The sequence below is a fragment of the Hetaerina americana genome, unplaced genomic scaffold (genome assembly GCF_022747635.1).
Source record: "Hetaerina americana unplaced genomic scaffold, ioHetAmer1.1.p SCAF_27, whole genome shotgun sequence".
In the NCBI taxonomy this organism is placed as follows: domain Eukaryota; kingdom Metazoa; phylum Arthropoda; class Insecta; order Odonata; family Calopterygidae; genus Hetaerina; species Hetaerina americana.
The window spans coordinates 2944622-2966727 of record NW_027286841.1 but is presented as its reverse complement, the minus strand read 5'-3'; the positions used below and the strand labels follow the sequence as shown (position 1 = coordinate 2966727).

Here is a 22106-nt window from a genome sequence, read left to right as displayed (position 1 = left end):
GAAACGAAGCTGTGCAAGTGCACTTGTACGCATTGCTATGAACAACATTGAACCGTTCACATGAAGCCATCAGAACTTAATGGAGAAGGGAATGGTGGCGCACTGACCTCACTGGCACATGGGATAGTGTTCATTTCATTTGCCGAATGGGGCTTCAGTGAACCTACATTGATTACTGTGCTCCATTTGTAAAAATGAAAACAATTTTTCTTCCCTCGAAAAAACAGTGACCAAAATAAAACGTCGAAAAACGCCATAATAATAAAACGTAATTGTAACTCCGTTGGAACTAGATTAAAGGTAAGATACTAATATATTATTCCCATACTAAGAGTAGTGATGCATGGAGTTAGCTCAAATGCAGTAGAAGTTACTTCCCCAGTGAAACGTCATTGGATCTCTTTTATTCCTACTTTAAGTTAACGACATTGACTCCGTAGTCACTAGTAAGATACGTTTATTTGCCAACAATGCAGTGGTTTACCGTGATATCCGTGATTTTGAGGACCCAGCAGCTTTATCGAATGACCATAATTCTTTGCAACGCTGGTGCCGGACACTAAGCAATTAGAATTAAACTTATAAAAGTACGCAGTGATGATTTTTTGGACAGGGAGCCATTCCTTCCCGAACGCCTACTGCATCGGGTACAAAGACATGGAATATATAGAATCGATTAAATACCTAGGCATTACCCTCACTCACGATCTCTCCTGGGCGAAGAACATACTAGGGGGAACATGTGGACATGCAACCAAAAATGAGGATTTATTAGAAGAGTAAATGTGATAAAAAGGTCAAAGAGAAATGTTATCCGTCGCTGGTTAGGCCTCATTTAGAATATGCTGCAAGTACAAACATGGGATCCACACGAAGTTGGATTGAGTGCAGAATTGCAGCACGTGAAACGTTGAGGATCGAGATTTGTTAAAGTGTGTTGTGAGAAACTAAGGAGCGTATCCAATAGATTAGAGGAGCTAGGCTGGGAATCACTCAATAGAGGGAAGGTTAAATTACAGATTGAAGCTCTTACATAAATTTGAAGGTCTCTTTAGCTATGATATTGAAAATGTACAGGTCTTGGCATTAAAAGCAGAGAGATTGAGTGTAGATAGCCACGGAGATAGTCTTGTGGAGTTTAAACCTGTAAAAAGGGGGAATACCTCAGAAAATAATAGGTTCGTGCTGTCGAAAATAGAAGTATACAAAAACTTAACTTTCACAAACCGCTATTGGGAATTTAATCCTTTATAACCATATTTTCGGCATCGCGTACTTATTGCCCTCTTATGTGTTCCCCCATTTATTGCATTCGCGAATAGTGTGCGGGAAAACGAATAGCTGAATTTATCAGTTATACAGTCCATCTCTCTAATTTTGTGGCATTTGTCGGCCCTGCCGATGTAAATAGGGGGTATCATTGTATCTCCAATATCGGATGCGGGATTTTAATAATTGACATTAAAATAAATATTTCATATTTTATTTAAAAAATTTTACCCTACCATTTGTTTATGTTCATGGAAATAATAACAATATGAACCAAGGAGATATCGCAACAATGCTGCCGACAACATATGTGTGGTTCCCGATACTCAAAACGCTATTAGTGGTGAAGTTGTGAAGAGCAATTAACTTTTCGGTACTCTTTATCACTTGATATAATATTTGGTACTTGACAAGTACAATTGCTATAATGGCGTCGTGCAATGGAAGTGATGCTCTCTACGGAAAGCAGTGCTCGGGAGATGAAAAAGTTCTGGAAGATTATTTCTTTTGTTTGACGCACGCACAATGGTGTCTCAAGACGCTTCCCAAACACTCGCGCAAACAAGCGGGAGCATGGATCGAGTTATTGATCCGATCAAAACCCCGCAATGTGAAGGAGATGAGGACCCGATATTCCACCAAATCTCCCACCTTTCTTAATTATCCCATCCCTATTCACACCGCTTCCCACAACCAATCTTTTGACGACTGCTTCTCCGTTTCAGTGATTGAAATCCTTCCCAAATCTGCGAGTATAATAGAGGTGAGAACCCGCGAGATGGCGAATATCTGGGTGGCCCAATCATTCAAACCGCCCGGGCTGAACCAAGCCCACTGAATGCATCAATTGGCTGCCTACATATCCCCCCCACCCCCTTGTTCATTTCCTATTGGTCCCTTTACCTCTCCTTCCCCCACCTCTCCCCCGCACATCCTCTCCGCTCTTCCCCGAAAACGCCATTCTGAAGACGACAGCCGTGCTGTCGAAACGTCAAATAACAAATTGTGAGTGTCCTTTCTTTGTGTCTCTATATTCTAAAAATCTACGTCTGTGTTTATATATATATATATATATATATATATATATATATATATATATATATATATATATATATATATATATATATATATATATATATATATATATATATATATATATATATATATATATATATATATATATATATATATATATATATATATATATATATATACATACATACATACATACATACGAGGGTCATCCGGAAAGTAGTACCCGTTCGTGCCGCATGAAGTGCTGACGACGCGAGTAGCCGCTGGACGAGGTCAGATAGCTTCAGTGGCTTGTCTGCCTTCTCTGAGCCAAGTTGCGTGACGCTAGCATTGCCTGTGTTGTTTCTGTGATTGTTTACAATGTTTAAAAAAATTGAGAACGCCGCCAGTTGTGAAGTGAGGGCAGTGATTAAATTCCTCAATGCAAGAAACGTTCGCCCATGTGATATTCATCGCCAATTAAAGGAGGTGTATGGAGACAATGTAATGGACGAGTCGTCTGTTCGGCGGTGGTGTCGCAACTTCAACATGGGGAGGGGGAACACACACGACGATGAGCGTTCGGGGAGACCGTCTGTCATTACAGACCAACTGGTGAGCTCAGTTGACGAATTCGTGAGGAACGATCGGCGCGTCACAATTGATGACATCTGTGAGCATTTTCCCAATGTTTCTCGAACAATTGTTCATGAAATTGTTAAACACCATCTGCATTATGCAAAAATTTGTGCAAGATGGGTCCCTCGCGTATCTCAATGAGCTGGCGGCGAAGGACTATGCAGCAGGAATACAGAAACTTGTCACACGTTATGACAAATGCCTTAATTTGCTTGGAGATTATGTTGAGAAGTAGTTTAAAGTATCCTCTTTCAAATAAAATTTTTTATGTTTGTTAATATTTACTTTTGTGTCTTTATTTCACGAACGGGTACTACTTTCCGGATGACCCTCGTATGTATGTATGTATGTGTATATATATATATATATATATATATATATATATATATATATATATATATATATATATATATATATATATATATATTTCTTTTCTGCGGAATAACACCCAACATTCTCACATTATCATTATTATTTAGTCTACGGGTTAAGTTAGATTTTTTATGCATCTTGTAACTAAGCGCTAACACACTTCTGAAAAACCACTAAAAGCACACTGAATTCATTCCCAAAGCCATTAACTACAATAAATCATTCTTCAAACCCGTGTTACTTTCGAAACTCCCTATACGTCCACCCATTCATTCCCACATGTCTGCCCTATACTATTCATCCCTTTTGCAACAATTACATTCTCTCCCATTCCAGCCCTCTAAGTACGTGCGTTTGAATACTCCAGCATCACTCATAAAGGTCTGCATCAATTTTAATCTGCCCCATTTGAATTTTTCACAGCAACCCTCTCTCTTCACCTGCTAAGATGGCAACTTCTTTAATAATGACTTGTACTTCTCCAAAGAGAAATGTTACCTATCGCTGGTTAGACCCCATTTGAAAATACGCTGCTGCCAGTATACATGGGATCCTCACGAAGTTGGATTGATTGCCGCATTGGATGGCGTGCAGCGTAGAGGAGCTAGTTTAGTAAAAGGTTTGTTATGGTAAACTTAGAAGCGTACCCAAAATATAAAGAGCAGCTAGGCTGGGAATCACTTAGGGTTAAATTAGATATTAAGTCTCCTGCATAAGTTGGAAGGGTGTCTCTTTTGCAGTGAACGTGTTGGAAATGTATTATTAACCCCATCGTACTACGGTAGAAGAGATCATGTCAATAAAATTAGAGGGATTAAGTGTAGAGCAGATAGATTTAAGATACTATTGTTTCCACGGACGATAAGGTATCAGAATGACTTTGTCGGATACCACTAGGGGAGAGGGGATAGTATTTTGCGTCAAAATTAGTCTGGTGTGTAATCACCCCCTGCCATATACACCTTAGCTGTGGCTTTTATGGTACTAAAGTAACTAAAAACTAGCACAAGACTAGGAGGCCACCCGTTACTATAAGATCTACGTAGCGTTAAATTCAAACTCTTGAGAAAGAGAGGGGGTAGTTCTTATTACTGGGCTCCCTCCTCTTCCTTATAAACTTCTGGAATGAAAGTTATTTCACAGTTTCATGTTTTTTCTTTTGAATAATACATCCTTCTACGACCGCTTTACCCACACGTTAACAAGTGGAAGCATTAAATTACATGTAGCGGAAATATTTCTGAAGGGTAAAATTGTCTTTACTCATCAGTTTATTTCTCCAGGAGATAGCGAAAAGTACGTTGTACATAGGGGATAATTCCCGAGCGCGAAGGTGTAAATTTTAATGTTCATGTATTGGTAACTGAATTCACAAATTATTAACATTTCATTAAATGGAGGGCGTCCGCTGGGTTCCATCGAGTTCCTCCTCACATGAACAAGAACTTCCGCAATAGCTGAGCCGTAAAATCATCGAATGAAATAATTATTTCATTAACCCTTAATTCGTCCACGGAAAGAGAAATATAATTAACCGATGACCTACAGATCTGTGAGTATCCAAAAACTATAAACTAAAGCGTTATTTTTCTTTAAGTTAATAATTACATATTTTTTATGGGTTTTAAAAATTAAAACCGATTAAAATTAACCAATCATATGCATTAAATGTTTCCGCGGAAAAAAGTTCAGTAAAATCATAATTATGGCTTAAAACACTGTTCATAGAATAATTAAAAACCTTTTTTAACATGACAGAAATCATTCAGTTACTACCGGTTTCGACATATTGGCGTATTCTGCATGCCCAGTTAATCTGTTTAATCTGGTTTTACTTGCCCATTCAATCTGGTATGCAATACCCCCCTACCACACCTACACTTAGCGATGGCCTGCAGGGTACTTTGTAAATGTAATATAAAAAATCCTTCCCATCCATTTCCCCATCCTGCGCCACAATCAAATATCAAAATCCTTCCATCGACATGATTACCCATCCTCCTACTTCATCCGTCGGATCACGTTTCTGTATATAATATACAATGGTATAATACCGCATATATTGGTCAATAAAAAATACGACAATACATGCATAACTCGGTGAATACCCTCTAGATATCCTCATCAGTCGCCCTTAATAAAATAATCCCAACTAAAAAATATAAATTCCAACTCAGAGGCGAAGGAAGGAGGGCGAAAGGGAAAAGGGACCTATTGCAATCGTGAAAAAAAACTCTTTCATTTTAGAACCAACCGCAATATTGAGAATGCAATAATAACAACTGCGACGAAGCAACAAAACTGAGATTTACGCGAAAATTACGCAATGATAAGATTTGAAAATCACAGCAAAAAAAGAGCTATGATTTATGTAAATCCTGGGGTATTTAAATGAATTAATTTTTCCCTCTTCAATTTAAAGAAAATGAAAGCCTTTTCCTTTTCTTTTCCCTGCGCCTCCCCCCTTCCGTCCACGACAAAGAGGTGCGTCACGGACTGACGAGAAACGCCATCAACAAACAAGACAGGAGGAGCGACGGTCGGCGTTCGCTAGCAACGGGGGCTGTCCGCCCGGCGCTCTCCCTCACGCACTCGTCGGAGGCGGGGGCTCACCTTTGCCTGGAACGTGATCCCGTGCTGGAAGGCCTCGTCCGAGTGCAGGGGGATCCTCGTGTCGTAGTCGTCGTTGGTCACCAAGTTGTACTGCTTCTTGGACGGCATTCCGACGTTAACTCCGGCGGAATCCCGCGGGAACGATCAAGCGGAAAGAGGGGATATATAAATATATATCCGTGTCGCCCACCACACCTCACTCGGCCGAGCGCACCGGCCGCACCCGCAAGGGCAACTCGAGAACCGCCGCCGCACCACCAGAGACAGAGAGGAACACAAAAGGGAAGACGGACACAACACACAGCAGCTTTGGATCCAGGAAGAACAACAACTGGGCCGAGAGTCCACTTCCGCACTAGTTGGCCCACTGCGGGATTGGATCTTCAGCCTCGTATTCCTCCGGATCAGAAACAAAACATTCGAAGAAAAATAGAGAGAAACACGCTTGCAAGTGCTTAATCTCTCTTCCCTTCCACACTGGTACACTTTTCGTTGACGTGTTCGCGACTCACGCGCGAGAAACAATCGCGCAACACACCGCGCGACGTCCGACGGTCAGTCCTCGCGGACTTATTCCCAACGAGCGTGCGCAGAAAAAAAGACTCACGCGCGGGGGGTAGGCGAGGGAGGGGGATGGGGGGTTGCAAACACGCGGTGTCGGTCAGAAGGAAGCCGCTGGCGAGAGAGAGGGAGTCGTAAGGTTAAGTGGCGCGCGCTCGGCGTCGAATTGAAGGGACTCGTAATGGAAGAGACGGCAGGGTATCCATGGGGGGTTGCGGGGGGGGGGGGGAACACAAGCAAAGGGGTCAGCGGAGGGAGCGAATGCTTCGACTAGTAGACTCCAGGGAGTGTCTTGCATCTCCTCCCTCCAGGAAGTTGACCAAACATTCCAGAAGCACTCAGAAGTCGTTTCCGGACCGTTTTCTCCAGGATATCCTTAGGAAGGGGGGGGAGGGATGGAGTGGGTTTGGCTTCTCAAGGGTTCCAGAAAGGCAGTAACGTCTTCGCACGGCGTGGGGGCGAAGGAAGGTCGATAGTCTCTCCAGTTGTTGCGACGCATCCACCGTCGCGATGGTGACAGGGATCCCAGCGAATATGGCTGGTAATCGTCCCCCGCCTTTTCCTAAAGATTGACCCGGCACGCTCAGGAGAGGAGAGTTCCCTACCAAGTGACTAAATGGTCCGCCGGTGGATGTAGTTGACTCCCGCCTCCACTTCGGCTGAGTCACCGTTCTTCCCAGCGCGCGGGAGGAAATAGCTCTCGCTCTCTCTGTTTCGGAAACCTCAACCGCTCGGACTTCGGAGAAATGATTGCGCTGCCGGGGCTTGAGGGGGAAGGAATCGCTTTCGGAGGGAGAGGTTTCCCTTTATCTTGACTCCCACTGCTGCCCCCAAGTCAATCCTCCTCCGAGGTCGTAGACGGGCGCTATTTATCTCCCCACCCTTCAAAACACCACGGCCAAGTCACCACTTCCTCACTTTCCACTCGATCTAATCCCCCCCGACACGAAGAAACCAGAAAACTCTTCTGCGGTGACGCTATATTTCCCTCTGACTCGGACGAATCTATTTCGTTCGAGAGAAGGATAACAATGAAATTTACGGAAGAAAATAGTTTGATGCACTCACATTATTTACGAAACTTTAATAATTTGGGGGGGGGGATAATATTTAATCTCTCTCCGTTCATTAACTTTCTGGACGATACCCTAATCCCCTTTTATTCTCACTCATCCAGATGTGCTGGCTGCCTGTAATGATACCTCCCAGACACCGCCGAAACGATACGTGAGGGATGGGAAGGTGGGTGTTTTACCGAGGTTATATGACGTCATCCGGGCACGAAAAAAAATACCTCTCTTTTCCAAGAGGAGCGAAACGAACTCTCGTAGGGCCCGCGGCGACGCCGATGGAGGGCGAGGGGGAAAGGTACATAGAATGGAAGGAGTGTGAATTCACCAACAAACCACCACTCGCACGGCAACACACAACGGTCGAAGATCTCCGAACGACCGCCACAAGAACGCAACCCTTCCACCGAATAAGCAAGCGGGGTCAGGCCTCTTATTACTCGAGAGGGATTAAAAGAAAAGAAGCGAGTCGCGTCTCGTCGGAAGCACACGCACCCACAGATGAGAAACCACGGTCGCCCTTTGCCGCAATATATCCACCAGGGCAACAACAGGGTGAGACATAAACACGAGGGGCGCGCTGGAGGGTTGTATCCCGACTGGGGAGCGTGTGTCGCGGGAGGGGAAGAAGAACACTGCTGCTCCTAAGTTGCTTGGTGAGAGACTGGATTGCCGAGCGGCTTTGCACATCTCCCCCTTGGATGCGTCCGGTCGCCGGTCCCTCCTCGCCCGCGAATCGACTCCCGCCCGCTTTCCGACCTGCCTTCCACCTCCGTCCGCGCGCCTTTACCCCGGCAGACTGAATCTCTTTCTCTCCCTCCCGAGCATAACCTTCGCTCCGCCCCCACATTCCACCTGGCGGGGCGGCATCCCCTCCCTCCATCCCGCCTCGCCACATGAGGGCCGGGAGGGGCGGGTTAGATGACGTAACGAGCGGGGATTCGACTGACTGACTGACTGACTCCGCTGGCGGTGCTCGTGTACCATGCTTGAGAGGGAGACATGTCGTACTTCATTATTATTTCTCTTATTTCGCTTCGTAGGGACTTGTGCCCACGGGCGACCTTCCCAGCAAGCCTCAATGGACGGCGAAACGGCCGAGGGTGACTTTACCAAGGCTAAGTCGAGAGCGTGTGCGTGCCTTTTCGTTGAAGTTTTTCGCGGGGGAATTGAACTCGGCGTAAAACAAAGAAGAGACGAAAAGCGTGGGAGTTTTGACGATGGCTCGACCGAGACGCACGCGGAGGTTTTTTAAAATATATTAACTTTGATGTGACTTGCACCGTTGATGATGGAACAGACGGTGCTGTGCTGCGAAGAGGATGCTGTCCATTCGGAATGAATTTCGTCTGCCTGTGGCGTTGCAATAACAATAAACTTGATATCATACTTCGTGGATCATGTCCCGTAAAAGTATTCTGGTAAAAATTAGCCTAGCGTTCATTCACCCCCTGCCACACACATACCAGCGGTTGCTTAGAGAATACTAAAAAAGTAATTGAATAAATTCCATTGAAAATACTTTGTTGCGGATTTAATCTGCTGTGAGACTCCAGAGGTATGAATTGGAAAACTGATTCCCGTATCTTGGATTTCTTGAGATATTAATTTTGAGCTATATGGTGAAACAATCACCGGTTGAGACAGCAGCAGGAATCAATGAGTTAAATCATAAATAACTATGATGATATGGATTTGATAGATATCCCTGATGACATTCTTAATAGAGCCATATGAAAACTGACAAATGAAAATGAAAACTAACAAATGATGATTTGGAAAGAATAAATCCAGATCCGTTGAAAATTGTTAAAATAAGAAGACGAGTGTGACGGGTCTCAAAGGGGATTGGGGCTGGGAGCCACTTGATATGCGAAGAGAACAAGCGAGACTTAAAAGACGTTTAGAAAGGTTCAGAACAAACGAGTTTAAAAATGGCACTAAAGGCATTATTATGGCCCCACACTATTCAGGTAGATCAGCCACAAAGATAATACGATAAGGGAGATGGATTTCAGTACAGATAGATACAAATACTCATTCTTTCCCCAAACAATCAGGAATCATAATAGTTAGAAACCAAAGTCACTACAGTAATATTAAATACATTTACTTTACAAGTCAGGAGAAGATTAAATGTTAAGTAGACATAAGGTATATTCGTAGGGTGTATTAGCATGCTAATTGATAGTATATTTATATTGCATGCGTGTAAGTTATGAAGGTTTTTGCATACATACGCCACTGTGGGTGTAGATTTGCATGAAATTGTTGGTTTTATTTTCTTTCACGGGTGGTGACCTAACACCCCCGCCCGACGCCCCTGGGGTGGCTTGCGGGGTGTTGTGGGGATATAGATGAATAAAAATTTCGGCGAGGTTTTTTGGACCGCCCAGCAAGTAGTAGCTCCCCCCCCCCCGCCAGAGAAGTGCTCCTAATTCTGATACCGCATCATCAAAGCCATGAGTCAAGAGGGCGACAAAATGGCGATTGGTTCTTTTGGAGGCGATGTCGTTCATTCGACGGCGGAGCACATTCGGATTGAAGAGTTATCCGACGGGGGATGGTGGAATGAGATAAGCCCCCTCCCCACGCCCTTGGTCGCCATGGACACGGATGGTGCACAAGTGCGGAGGGAGGGCAAACAACTAGCAAGTTGAGCAGTCATTAGCGAAGGTAAAAAATGGCGGGGATAGTCCTGGAAGTTCGCCTCTGTTTATCCCTCGCTTGCGTCGGAGAGAGCGCGCGGCCCGCCGACAAGGGAAGCAGGGGATATAGGGACACGCACACCATCCCTCCACCTCTTTCATTCGCGCGGGGGAGGAAAAGGTTTTCCTCCCCCCATTCCTCCTACTTTCCACTTAGGCTTGCTTCCTCGGCTCGAGGAAGGGGACTCGGAGGAAACAGGCGTAAGAAAAGCGAGCACCGAAATAAACCCCCTTCGCCCGCGCCACGAACACGCGGGACTCGCGCCGTCGTGTGTGCGCCTCTCGGTCGGGGAGATGAGACACGCACTTCCCCTCCGAAGGGCCGAGGGGTGCGGGGCAGGGGAAAGGGCCGATGTCTCGTCTCGCGGACGAAGCGTGTTCACTTCGGAGCCAGCCGCGGAATAGAGCGTCGTTCCGCCGTCGAGCCCTCGCGGCATTCTGGGTGGGAGGTAAGGCGCCGTCCAGGGGGCGGGGTGGGAGGGGCAATGGACCAATGGGGAGGCTGGGGAGCGCTGCGGCCCATGTCCACAGGTTGGAAACTTCGCCCGTGACACCTAGCGGCAGGATAGAGAAGCAGCGCGCACGTGGGTCTGCTGGATTGAGTCTCTCGGGCGTTGTGGAGGGGAAGGCGATGGGGAGGGGATGTGCCGTGGCGGGGGATGAATGGGGCAGGGGGTGGAGGGGGCGTCGCATTCATCTGCATCTTTGCCCAGCCAGCCGGAGCATTAGGGTGTATGGCAAGGGATGTGAGCATGAGAAATTTTTGGCAGGTGATTTAATGGCATTATGGTACTCCTTGTTACTAATATTCTCGATTGCTCAAATAAACATTCTCATATTTATTAATATACTTAATATTATAGCATGCGTATTCAATGCATGGGATGCGGTATTCCAGAGGTAGATAGTTGGATTACTATGCGGAGGACCCGGGGTCGATTCTCAGGCTCGGGGCACCCTCACCCATGCCATGCAATTTCTCGGGTACCAGGCGTTCTCCCTTGGGGAACCATAGGCGGCACAGATGAAGGAACTGACCCCCCTTATTACCCTGCTGATGTTTGAATTTCGCAAAATGCTGGGCCTACTATTGGGTCTACTCCAACATCACTTACCTAATCGAGCTTCGAGTTGATTACTCTGTTCAAATGTAAAAACACTTATTTGCACATTATAATGTACGAGTGCCTGTAAAAATTTTATGACTCATTTCCAGTTCGACCAGATCAAATACCGTAATTTTTTCCAGATTTGTTTTACCGCTACTTATACTTTTAATTTTCCGCTAATTTTAATATATACCTCATTACACCATAATAAAAAAGTGAACTTTCATGACAAACACTGCTTTTAAATTGAGAAGTTTCTTTTACAATATTCGACAAATTAAGAATAAAACACAAGGTATTCGCACCTGAGGTCAGCCAGGACATTGCCACCGCGATCGCGGATTATTTGCTGGCAAAATAAAAAATGCATTTCGTCACCCAAATGTGTATAAAAAATTTCAGGACATTTCCAGGCTTTTTGGGTATGATATTTCCCAAAATCCAAAGCATCTTCAGATTTTCTAGGAACAGGGCCACCCAGAAATTTCATTCTATACACTAATAAAGGATTTCATTTTTTATATGAAATTATATATATGATAATAATAATAAAAATATTGTCATTTAAAGTTTTCACATATTTAGGGATAGTATTCTATATATAAAATAATATTATTCAAGAAATGGTTTGAAAGGAGGGTTGTATACATAATTCAATGCAGCTGAGGGGTTATCGAGGCTTTTGGACCAGGAGCGGAGACAAATTGGGCGGGAGAGCCCACTGAATAGGGTGAGCATACATCTGGCATGGCACTGAACTTTATTATTAATAAAAGCATCTTGACATATTTATTTTCATCATGGATTTTTTTCCCATTTTAAAGTGATTATAACTTTCATTATCATCGCAACCTGAAATGTTACACCTGACAGTAATGGGAGTGTGGAAGTAAGTAATTGGGAGGGAGAGTGAGAGAGAGATGGATAAGAGGGAAGCCAAAGAGCACGATGTAGGAATAGGAAATGAACAAGGAGAAAAGGCAGCCTCGCCCTGGAAGAGAAATGGTTCCATCTTACCTAACACCTGGCTCGAACACAATAAACCACGTAGGAGGAAAATCTCTGGGGAATCAGAAAGGGACCAGTTACACTTAGATGCACACCACAATTACATAGGTCCATCAATAAGGCTATTTATTTCACCCACAATGCAACATGCATGCGGGAGATTGCGTGGTCCATAATTGATGACTTGTCCAGTAATAACCGCAGTCCTTTTCAAAATCCTCTTCCGCTATGCGGCGCTGCCTTCAGCTTAAAATACGAAGGCTGCTCTGCGTAGTCAAAACAAGATGAACACTATGACCACTACATCATCTCCCTTGGCAGAAGCAGATTGTGCCACCAATTTCGCGACATATGAAGAAAACTTCACAGCAAAAACAAAATCTGAAGCAGACCACAAAATAGTTTAATATTACAACATGCACACAGAGAAACAAGGCATGAAAAGAAATAAAACGTACTGTACGTACGATATCACATAATCGTGACGTGACAACAAGCACAAAAACTGGGAAATCCACTACGGAAAAACACTTTGGTGATGGTCTCCGCGGTAATGTCTGCAAGTGTATCCACTTGCAGGCCATCGGCTGAAGTGTAACAAGTGCTCTCCCTGGCAGTTTTAAGCATTTGGACATGATAGGCCATTCCACCACCGACATTTGTTATGTCACTGGCAAGGACAACATCTGTGCAGACTCCATATGCTACACTGAGCAGAAAATTCAACGCATAATGATGAGAAAGGTGAAAACAAACCCAGGACATAAGGTTAGTGTGATATCAATCATTTCAGGCAAAATTTTGTGAAAGTGTTCCAAATTGAATAACTTCAAAATAAAACTTTGTAATTCTAAATGGAACCTAGAATACATGAAAGTATATTTTCCATATGGGATTCCTAGGTTTTATTTTGATGTCATCTATCGTAAGTGGGGTAGGTAGAAGGGTGCATATTCCAAGCAGGAAAAGGTTTCCTTGACCAGGACCCTACTATGGACCTCCAACTCGACAGGATGATTCTATAACCTGAGATAGCCAGACTAGCTTGAAGCTAACCTATCAAAGGAAGACATAACCACCACCAAAATTCATGGGTTTTAATCAACCAAGAGCCTGATTATTGCTTGATCAAGAGAGGGCACATGGGAGCTACTTCCTCCATGGCCAAGAGAAAGGGTGAACTCACAAGGGGAAGGATAACAGGCAAAGCAGTCGGCCATACATTGTCAAATATGTATAGTAGACACAGGGTATTTGAGGCACACAGAGTCAGAGGAAAACAAACATACATTCAAACATGAAAACCCCTAAAATGGTAAAAACATTAATGAAACATTAATTAAACATAATGGAAAGCATTAATATGGATGTACAAAGTTTGTATAAAAAGTATCATTAATAATTATTATGTGACGTGTGTGTGAAGTGCTGAATTCAGACCAAACAATTAAGTGCTCTCATGATCGAAGATCGTATTGGTATCGATAAGATGACAGCAAACAACATTATCACTGAAAATTTGGAGATGGTGATAGATCTACATTAAAGTCATGTCTTGAAATCCTTGTTTGACAGACGACCAAAAGCTGAGTCCAGTGTCTACTTAAAAAGACCTTCTGTAATGGCATCGTGACTATTCCCCAACCCCCTCACAGTCCTTACTTGGCACCAAGAAACCATTTCCTATTCCAAAAAGTAAAGTCTTCCCTCCCTCAAAGAACACCGCCATGGGACCCTAAGTGCCGTCAAAGAAGCTTGCATGCTTACACTCAAGGACTTTCTGGAAACCGCCTAACAGATAGCTTTTGAGTCATTAAAAAGCCACCAGCGAAAGTACGTCAACGCTCAAGGGTTGTACTCAGAGGATTTTTAAGACATATCAATTATCAATTGAAGAATTTGAGGCAGCATCTGAAATAAATCTAATTTTCCTAAATTTTCCTGATACTTTTTATACAAACAATTTATACATAGGGAAAAGAGAAATAAGCACAAAAAGGCAAACATGTGATTAGAAGAGAAGATGGAAGGTTGTGCAAATTGCAAGCAGAAAAAATAAACAAGTTCCATGACAATAAATTAAGTACACATAAGAGATGAGAATGCCGAATTGCCGACCCCGGTGGCGGCGGGGTAACGTCCTCGTCTGCCATTCCAAGGGTCGTGGGTTCGATTCCCGCCTGGGTGAGTTTCCCTCCATCTAGGGCTAGGGTGTTTGTAAATGTGACCATTGTTATTGTTGTTAATAGTTCAATGTAAAGGCCAAAATGTGCTGTTCTCGGACTTATACTGAATAAATAAATAAATAAAAATAAATAAATGACTGCACAGTGGAAGAGTGGACTACAAGCAATTGGGGGAGAGGGTAAGCGCAGAGTAAAATGGGCAGGGAGAGATGAAGAGGAGGAGGCAAAGGGATAAGTTCCGGAGAAGGTATGAACGGTACGGCATGAAATCTGAGGGCCTGCAATTCTTCAACTGTAGGCTATAATGAGACGCATCATGGAGAACTGCAGCAGAGGAGGTCCAAAGAGGGATTGAAGGAAGCAAGTGAATGGAGATGTCAGCACAGAGACTGAATGAAGACACACGAAGGAAGGAAGGAATTTAGAAAGGAACGGAGGTAGAGTGATGGCTATTCAGCAGATGACGTTTGGGGGTGCCACAAGGCCCAGAATTGATCGATACAACACCCTGTGGAAGCTGCACAATAAACAAATATGCTTATCGTTTAATACCTCAATAAATATTAACTTTTCAATTGAAAGCGATGAAATGATGTAATAAGTCAGCTTTAATGTGAAACAACATATAAGCATAAAAGTACACAATATTAGCATAAAATATATCTTACATAATTTTTTTTTCCCTTCACATCCTTACAATGCTGTGGATAAATCTATAAAAAGAAAAAATAAAAGAGGGTCTACAGATGCCAACACTACATCACAATCACAGGAAGGGCTTTAAAGGAGAGACGCTCATCATTTTCAAACACTTCTTGCACTTTTTTTTTCACTACCACTAAAAAAAAATCTCTAAAAAAAAATCAATGAACTTAAAATACATTCACAAGTTTCTTGCCACCTCAAATTCCTTAATCATCAAAAAAACAATCACAAAATTCCCCCCCTCTCTCTCTCTTTCCTGCTAAAAGGCACTTTTCACTTATTTCTTCATTACCAATAGGCCATCACCAGGTAGGCAACTAAGAAAACTCAAGTTTTCATTCCCTTTCAGAATTAGTGGTGAGAGTCAAACGCTGTCCCTATCACTACAAACAGAAAGTGGCGGGAGGTATTCATTAATAACTTAAGTTTTTTTTTTTGGAATCCTCTCCGGTGAGAAAATCTTTCAACAGTCTCATGGAGCAATCATCATTGCGTGGTAGAGCCCACTTAAATTAAAAAAATAATCAGTTGCTCCAAAACAATCTCCGAGGCTTCCTCTGCAGATCACTTGGGATTCACTGAACTTTTTCTTCTATTGTTTAAAATAAAAACACTTCAGTCTTCACAATAAGTTATGCTCATTTTCCATCCATTGAAATTTTGGCATTAAAAAAACTCCTCTCTCTCTCTCTCTATGTAATTGTCTCAAGAGTCACCTCAAACAGTAAACCCCACCAGCATTCAAATGATTCAAGCCAACACACGAGTGAACTGAATTCAAGGCCAACCAGTTCACCTGCACACCGTCCCCAATCCAGCTGGACACTCAAATGCTTCCGCAAACTTGTTCACTTGGGACAGCGTCACTTTCATCCTGTCAACCAAAGGGTGGGCATTCATCAGTATTTTATCATTAATAAATGAATTCGATCATAATTACCAAAAAATATTAAGCATTGCTTTTTCCTAATTCTCAGGTTAATTGCAAAGAAAGCTGAACAGTTTACATTTTTTTTTACAGTAGAACAATCCAAATCCACCATCACAAATTACAATTATTTTCACTTCAGCATGAAAATTGCAGTTTCACTTGGTTAATTTATTATTTACAAGAGGGACACTGTGAAAGTTTATAGTGGTAGTAATAAAAAATCAAAAAATTAGGCCCAGTACCAGCTGCAAAAGACCTAACCATGCTCAGGATATAGCTACAGCTATATATGTATATCTCTCATTTTATGCAAACATGTTTGGAATTGAAAGCATTGGTCACTCATGTGACAAGAATGTCAACTGAAAATAGCTGACAATATTGACCTGGTACATAAATCTCAAAAATATGACATCCCTTCAAAATCGAAATATCTGCAAGAAAAATTGAAGATTTTAATCCATACAGGATTAAGCATAAGGCTAGCCTTTAATGATAAACATTTTGATACCAACATTAACAATCCCATCCACACTATCCTAGTGCATCCATTGCCAGAAATCCCTTCCTGCCGGCCTGTAACTAGATCAGCTAATGAAAACAGTAATAATAGTATTAACAGCAGCAATTTGCATCACATCTCAATGTACAGTTATAAAGAACAAAATTTAGCAAATATGTAAGTGTTTCAATTATACCATATTCCCTCGTAATGCTAATGCTGCTGACAATAATTTTTTTGGTCCTTTTGGTGACAATCTAAACCTGCTGCAATTAATTATTTATGGATTAAGTAAATATATTTCACCAGAGTAAACATGCAAAAAAACTAATTTCATCAAACGTTTTTACAATTTTTTAATGAAGTCCTATACCAAAGTAATATTAATTACCACAATTGCAACGACAAAAAGGGCTTCATCAATATGACGCCTAGTGTAATCTACAAAGTGAATGGAAACATGGGCAAAAATTTCACTACCATGCATAATTGACACTTAAAAGACCACGATCAATACGTACAAGGGTAGGCTGAAAACTAATGCACACATGCTTGTAGACCACAAAAAAGATGACCTTCCAAAGCACTCCTGATGGCATGTGGAAGTAACATTCCACCTCAACACGCATGCGCCAGTTTGAGGTCGTTACATTCATCCACTGTATTTTGAGAAGCGGAAGTATGGAGACGTGTTCTAGTGCGATGTCAACGCGAGTGATACAGCGTGCTGTTATCGAATTTTCAACTCCTAAAAAAGTGACACCTACTGAGATTCATCGTCGTTCCAAGGCTGTTTATGGTGAGGATGCTGTTCATAGGTCTACTGTAAATCAGCGGGTAGTAAAATTTCGTGGTTGCGAGACTGGAAAAGCCATAATTGTTGATGAAACACGCAGCGGACGTCCGATCACTTCCACAGACGACAAACATCGCAAACTCGTCAAATATTTGATTCAAAATAACTGGCGAATCACTCAAAAGCATATAATACACCTCTGATGTGGAGTTTGTCGCGTTAAAGGGAGCCTGGCGCCAATAATCTTGCAACGTGACAACGCTCGTCCACACACCTCACGCGCAACTGGAGAGGCTCTGGGAAACCTGAAATTTAAACAGATTCCATACCCTCCTTTATTCCCCTGATCTTGCCCCTTGCAATTTTTATTTTTTCCTCAACTCAATAGGCACCTCAAGGTTAATCATTACACCTCGGACCGATGAGGTGAAGGCAGATGTCTATTCCTGGATTCGAGAAAAGTCATGTCAACATAGCACTAGAACACTTCTACATACTTCCGCTTCTCCAAATACACTGGTTGAATGTAACGACCTCAAACCTGCGCATGCATGTTGAGGAGGAATGTTACTTCCACATGCCACCAGAAGTGCTTCTGAAGGTCATTTTGTTTGTGGTCTACATGTATTATAGATGCATGTGTGCATTAGTTTTCAGCCTCCCCTTGGATTTCCGATCTATGAATGTACACTCCGGCAAATTATTGCAGTTCCAAAAAAGTGACCTCCTCTTTAATGCCCCCTCCCACTACACTTTATTTCTGCATGGCAACACCAGGGGTCACACATTAAATCATTCATTGGCACACGGTTTAAGAACAGCCATCTTGAAAACAAAACAGGATATTATTCGACAAAGCTCTCGCTTAAAACACAGAGGCATTTCGGACGTGAGAAAGAAATGAAGTTGGATATCAACAAAACCATACTGCAGAACTGGAGAGATACTGTGCATCATTATTCACAATGTACATTTAAAGGTTTCCTGGGATTGATGCATACCAGTGCACAGGGCACTTACAAAAGGTCCGATTCAGCAGAATGGAAAGATGATAAATATGCTGACTTGGGTTCAGCATCAGGGGACAAAGGCAGCACAGTTGAGTATGAACATTGAAAGTAATGCTCAGGGAACAGAATGGGTCTTGCCTAGTACTCTCATGGTTTGTTACTCATTACCAGAGTGTAGTTACATTGATGTTATTTTACGTTTATCATTTCCCTAAGCAGGAAAAAAAATATTTTTCAGAATCAAGTGACCTCACATAACACCTTTTCTAAAATTGAGAATCTACACCAATGAAATCATTCTTACCGGAGTGTACCTTCACAGAAAAGTATTGGGCCTCTAGCTACTGCCTATTGTTCTACAGAAGTAACAATAATAATTTGCTACACGCAAAAAATGAGTGATCAATGGTACTCGTATAATTAATCCAGTAATACCAAAAAAGAGATTGGTACACTGTAACTACCACTTATACGGGAGTAATTTCAGCTCTTTTCCGCTACGATTTTTATCCTGTAACTTAGGATTAAAAGGAGGAGAAATAATAACAAGATATGGCAACAGCTATACATGTATGTAAAATTGCAACCAGAATGGGTACTGCAAAAGGATAGTTCCACAGATGTTTAATTTAGGCAATATTCCTCTATTTCGGTGAATGACACAAAAATATCAACTGATATGCTCAAGTCAAGTTGCATACTTACAAAACTGGATCTCTCAAGTTCCTCCCCATTGTGTCAACGGCATCCAGTTCCTGGGGTGTCAATACTGAACACAATGTCTGTGAATAAATTGTTTGTTCAATATTAGCTCATCATAAGTTCCATTATTATTATTATTATTATTACTTTTTATTTGCCCAGAGATCACAATACAAAAATACCAGGTGGGTGAAGTATGTACATGATATAAGGCACGTCAATGAGGAGCAAAGACACAGGCTCAGTTAAGATACATAAAAGAATAGATGCTCATAGTTACATAAGTGTTTGGTACAAACCCATGAACATCGGCTGTAACATGCACATACAATATCAAATTCAGAAAAATCATTGATCACAAACATGAATCAGACCATTACCATTGCTAGAAACTAAAAGTATGAACTTACTGGTCGGGAATATTGTTGAGATATTCATCAACCGAGTAAAACATATTGCGTTGTAGATATCTTTTTAGTTTATGCCTGAATACGGCAGTTCCCTGTGTATCCTTGATACTTTTGGGTAGTTTGTTAAATAATCTGATGCCCATTTCATTGGGTCCTAATTTCAATGCTTTAGTTCTTATATTCCCATAATGGAAGTCATTCCTGCCTCTGGTGTAATGATGATGATAGGCAGAGTTAAGAGAATAGTTGCCGATGTTATTTTTTATATATAGAATTAAAAACGTAATGTAGATGCATGGGAGTGGTAGCAAATTTAATTAATGGAAAATAGGCCTTGATGGAGCATTGTAAGGTTTCCTGGCGATGATTCTAATAGCTTTCTTTTGCATTTTAAAGATGGTTTGAGAAATAGCAGCTGATCCCCATAATATTATACTGCAGGTTATATTTGAGTAAATTTCCCCATAGTACAAATTGAGTAGTACAGTTTTACTTGTAGTTTCATACAGGTGTCTTAATAAGTAGCAAGTTGAACTGAGCTTGTGTTGGAGGGCTTTTACATGAGTATCCCAAGAAATATTTGCACATAGAGAAATACCTAGAAATTTGCATTCTGTCACACGCTCAATTGATAGGTCATTGATTTTTACCAGCAGATCATCTGATATGTTCTTATTGTGTGTAAAGATTACTATTTTACTTTTATTTACATTTAAGTCTAGAAGGTTGTCTGTACACCACTTGTTTATAGCAAGTGTGACAGACTTAGCTTTTTCCACAAGGCTGGGATATGTTTGTGTTGATATTATTATATTAGTGTCGTCAGCGTACAACACTGGTATTATTCCATCATTATTTGGTAAGCAGTTAGGTAGGTCATTGATGTAAATCAGAAAGAGGAGTGGCCCAAGGGTTGAGCCTTGTGGAACACCTTTGTTAACTTGGTATGCTTCGGATGAATATTTTGACCCATCAACTGATAACACTACTTTTTGAGTGCGATTATGAATAAAGGACTTCAACCAGTTTAAAGGACTTCCTCTAATTCCTATTCTATTGAGTTTAATTAGTAGTCTATTGTGGTTTACATTATCAAAAGCCTTTGACAAGTCAAAAAACATTCCAAGAGTTTTGCGTTTAGCATCTAATGAATTAAGTATGCTGTCGATTGCCTGACATATGGCAGTTGTGGTAGACCTTTCCGATCTAAATCCATGCTGAGAATTAGAAAGTAGGAAGTTTTTTTCGAGATAAGATGCTATTTGCATATACATGGCTTTTTCGAATATTTTAGCAAATGTATTTTGGACGGCTATTGGTCTGTAGTTATTCAAATCATTTACACAGCCATGGTTTTTATAAATGGGCACTACTTTTGATTCTTTTAATTGGGATGGGAAAATCCCTTGTATCAAAGATTCATTAATTAAAAATAAAAGGGGTGCTTTTATGGCTTCAAAACAATGATGAACAACTTTACCAGGAATTTCATCTGGGCCAGTACTGGATTTGTTTCTGAGTGAGGAGACAATAGTTTTTAGATTGGTTTCAGAACAGGGCTTGGCAAACATTGACGATGGTGCATTTGCTAAAAGCACATTGGCTGGAGAAGTAGTTAGGCAAGGAGCTGATACGTAGTATTTGTTAAATTTATTAGCTAGAGATGAATAGCTAATGGCAGTGTTATTTTCAGGGTTACAAAGTTTTGGGAGAGTGAGTTGTGGATTTTTCTTACCTCTACAGTCATTAATTATTTCCCATGCAGTTTTGGACTTGTTATTGGAATTAAGTAACTTATTATCATTATAGGTTCTTTTCGTGGTAGAAATCAGTTTACGGTAATACTTTTGAAATTCCTTATAGAGTAACCTTTGTTCATGATTGTTTGAACTTTTACTGGAGATAGCAAGTTTTTTAAGGATAGTTGAGTAATAACGGATCTCATCAGTTAGCCATGGCTTACATTTAGTTCTATGAAATATTTTATGATGTGTTACTGGGAAACACATTTCAAAATTGTGTTTGAAAATTGAATAAAAGTAATTGAAACCTTCGTCTACTGACTTAAGGTCATAGACATTGTCCCAGTTTTGGGACTGAAGAAGGAGCAGAAAATGCTGCATATTTCCATGAGTGAGAGACCGCCTTGGGTAAGTTTTATCATTTGGACTATCCATTGGTTGGTTAGTATCGATACTTATTTTCACCATGCAATGGTCTGTTATACCTAGGTCGCAAACAGTTGTGACTACTTTTTCATGGTTAAAGTTGGTCACAGCGTAATCAATTAGGGTGGCAGATGTGGGAGTGACTCTGGTAGGATTATTGTTAAAACATTCCATGCCATAAGTTTTGAACAGATTCAACAATTCTGATCTGTGAGGGGAGTCAACTAAGAGATTACAGTTGAGATCGCCGTTCAGCACGAGTATCCTGTTGCTTGCATATAAGGAGCAAATGAGTTGGTCCAGTTTTTTAATGAATGAATGAAAATCACCAGT

The 22106-nt window shown here is 41.6% G+C and overlaps 2 protein-coding genes across 2 annotated transcripts in view; both read right to left on the bottom strand.

Annotated features, from left to right (window-relative positions):
• The window catches only part of LOC139689665 (capon-like protein), a 653345-nt gene extending 645051 nt beyond the window's left edge, over window positions 1–8294 (bottom strand). The window contains exon 1 of the mRNA XM_071586855.1: window positions 5908–8294. Coding sequence (XP_071442956.1) covers window positions 5908–6015 — 108 coding nt within the window. The 5' untranslated portion in view covers window positions 6016–8294. The remainder of the gene's footprint in view (window positions 1–5907) is intronic.
• A 6867-nt stretch (window positions 8295–15161) lies between these two features.
• The window catches only part of LOC139689674 (endothelin-converting enzyme 2-like), a 284393-nt gene continuing 277448 nt past the window's right edge, over window positions 15162–22106 (bottom strand). Inside the window, exons 14-15 of the mRNA XM_071586864.1 lie at window positions 19199–19275; window positions 15162–16128 (exon numbers count right to left, since the gene is read on the bottom strand). Of these exons, the coding sequence (XP_071442965.1) occupies window positions 16047–16128; window positions 19199–19275 (159 nt within the window). The 3' untranslated portion in view covers window positions 15162–16046. The remainder of the gene's footprint in view (window positions 16129–19198; window positions 19276–22106) is intronic.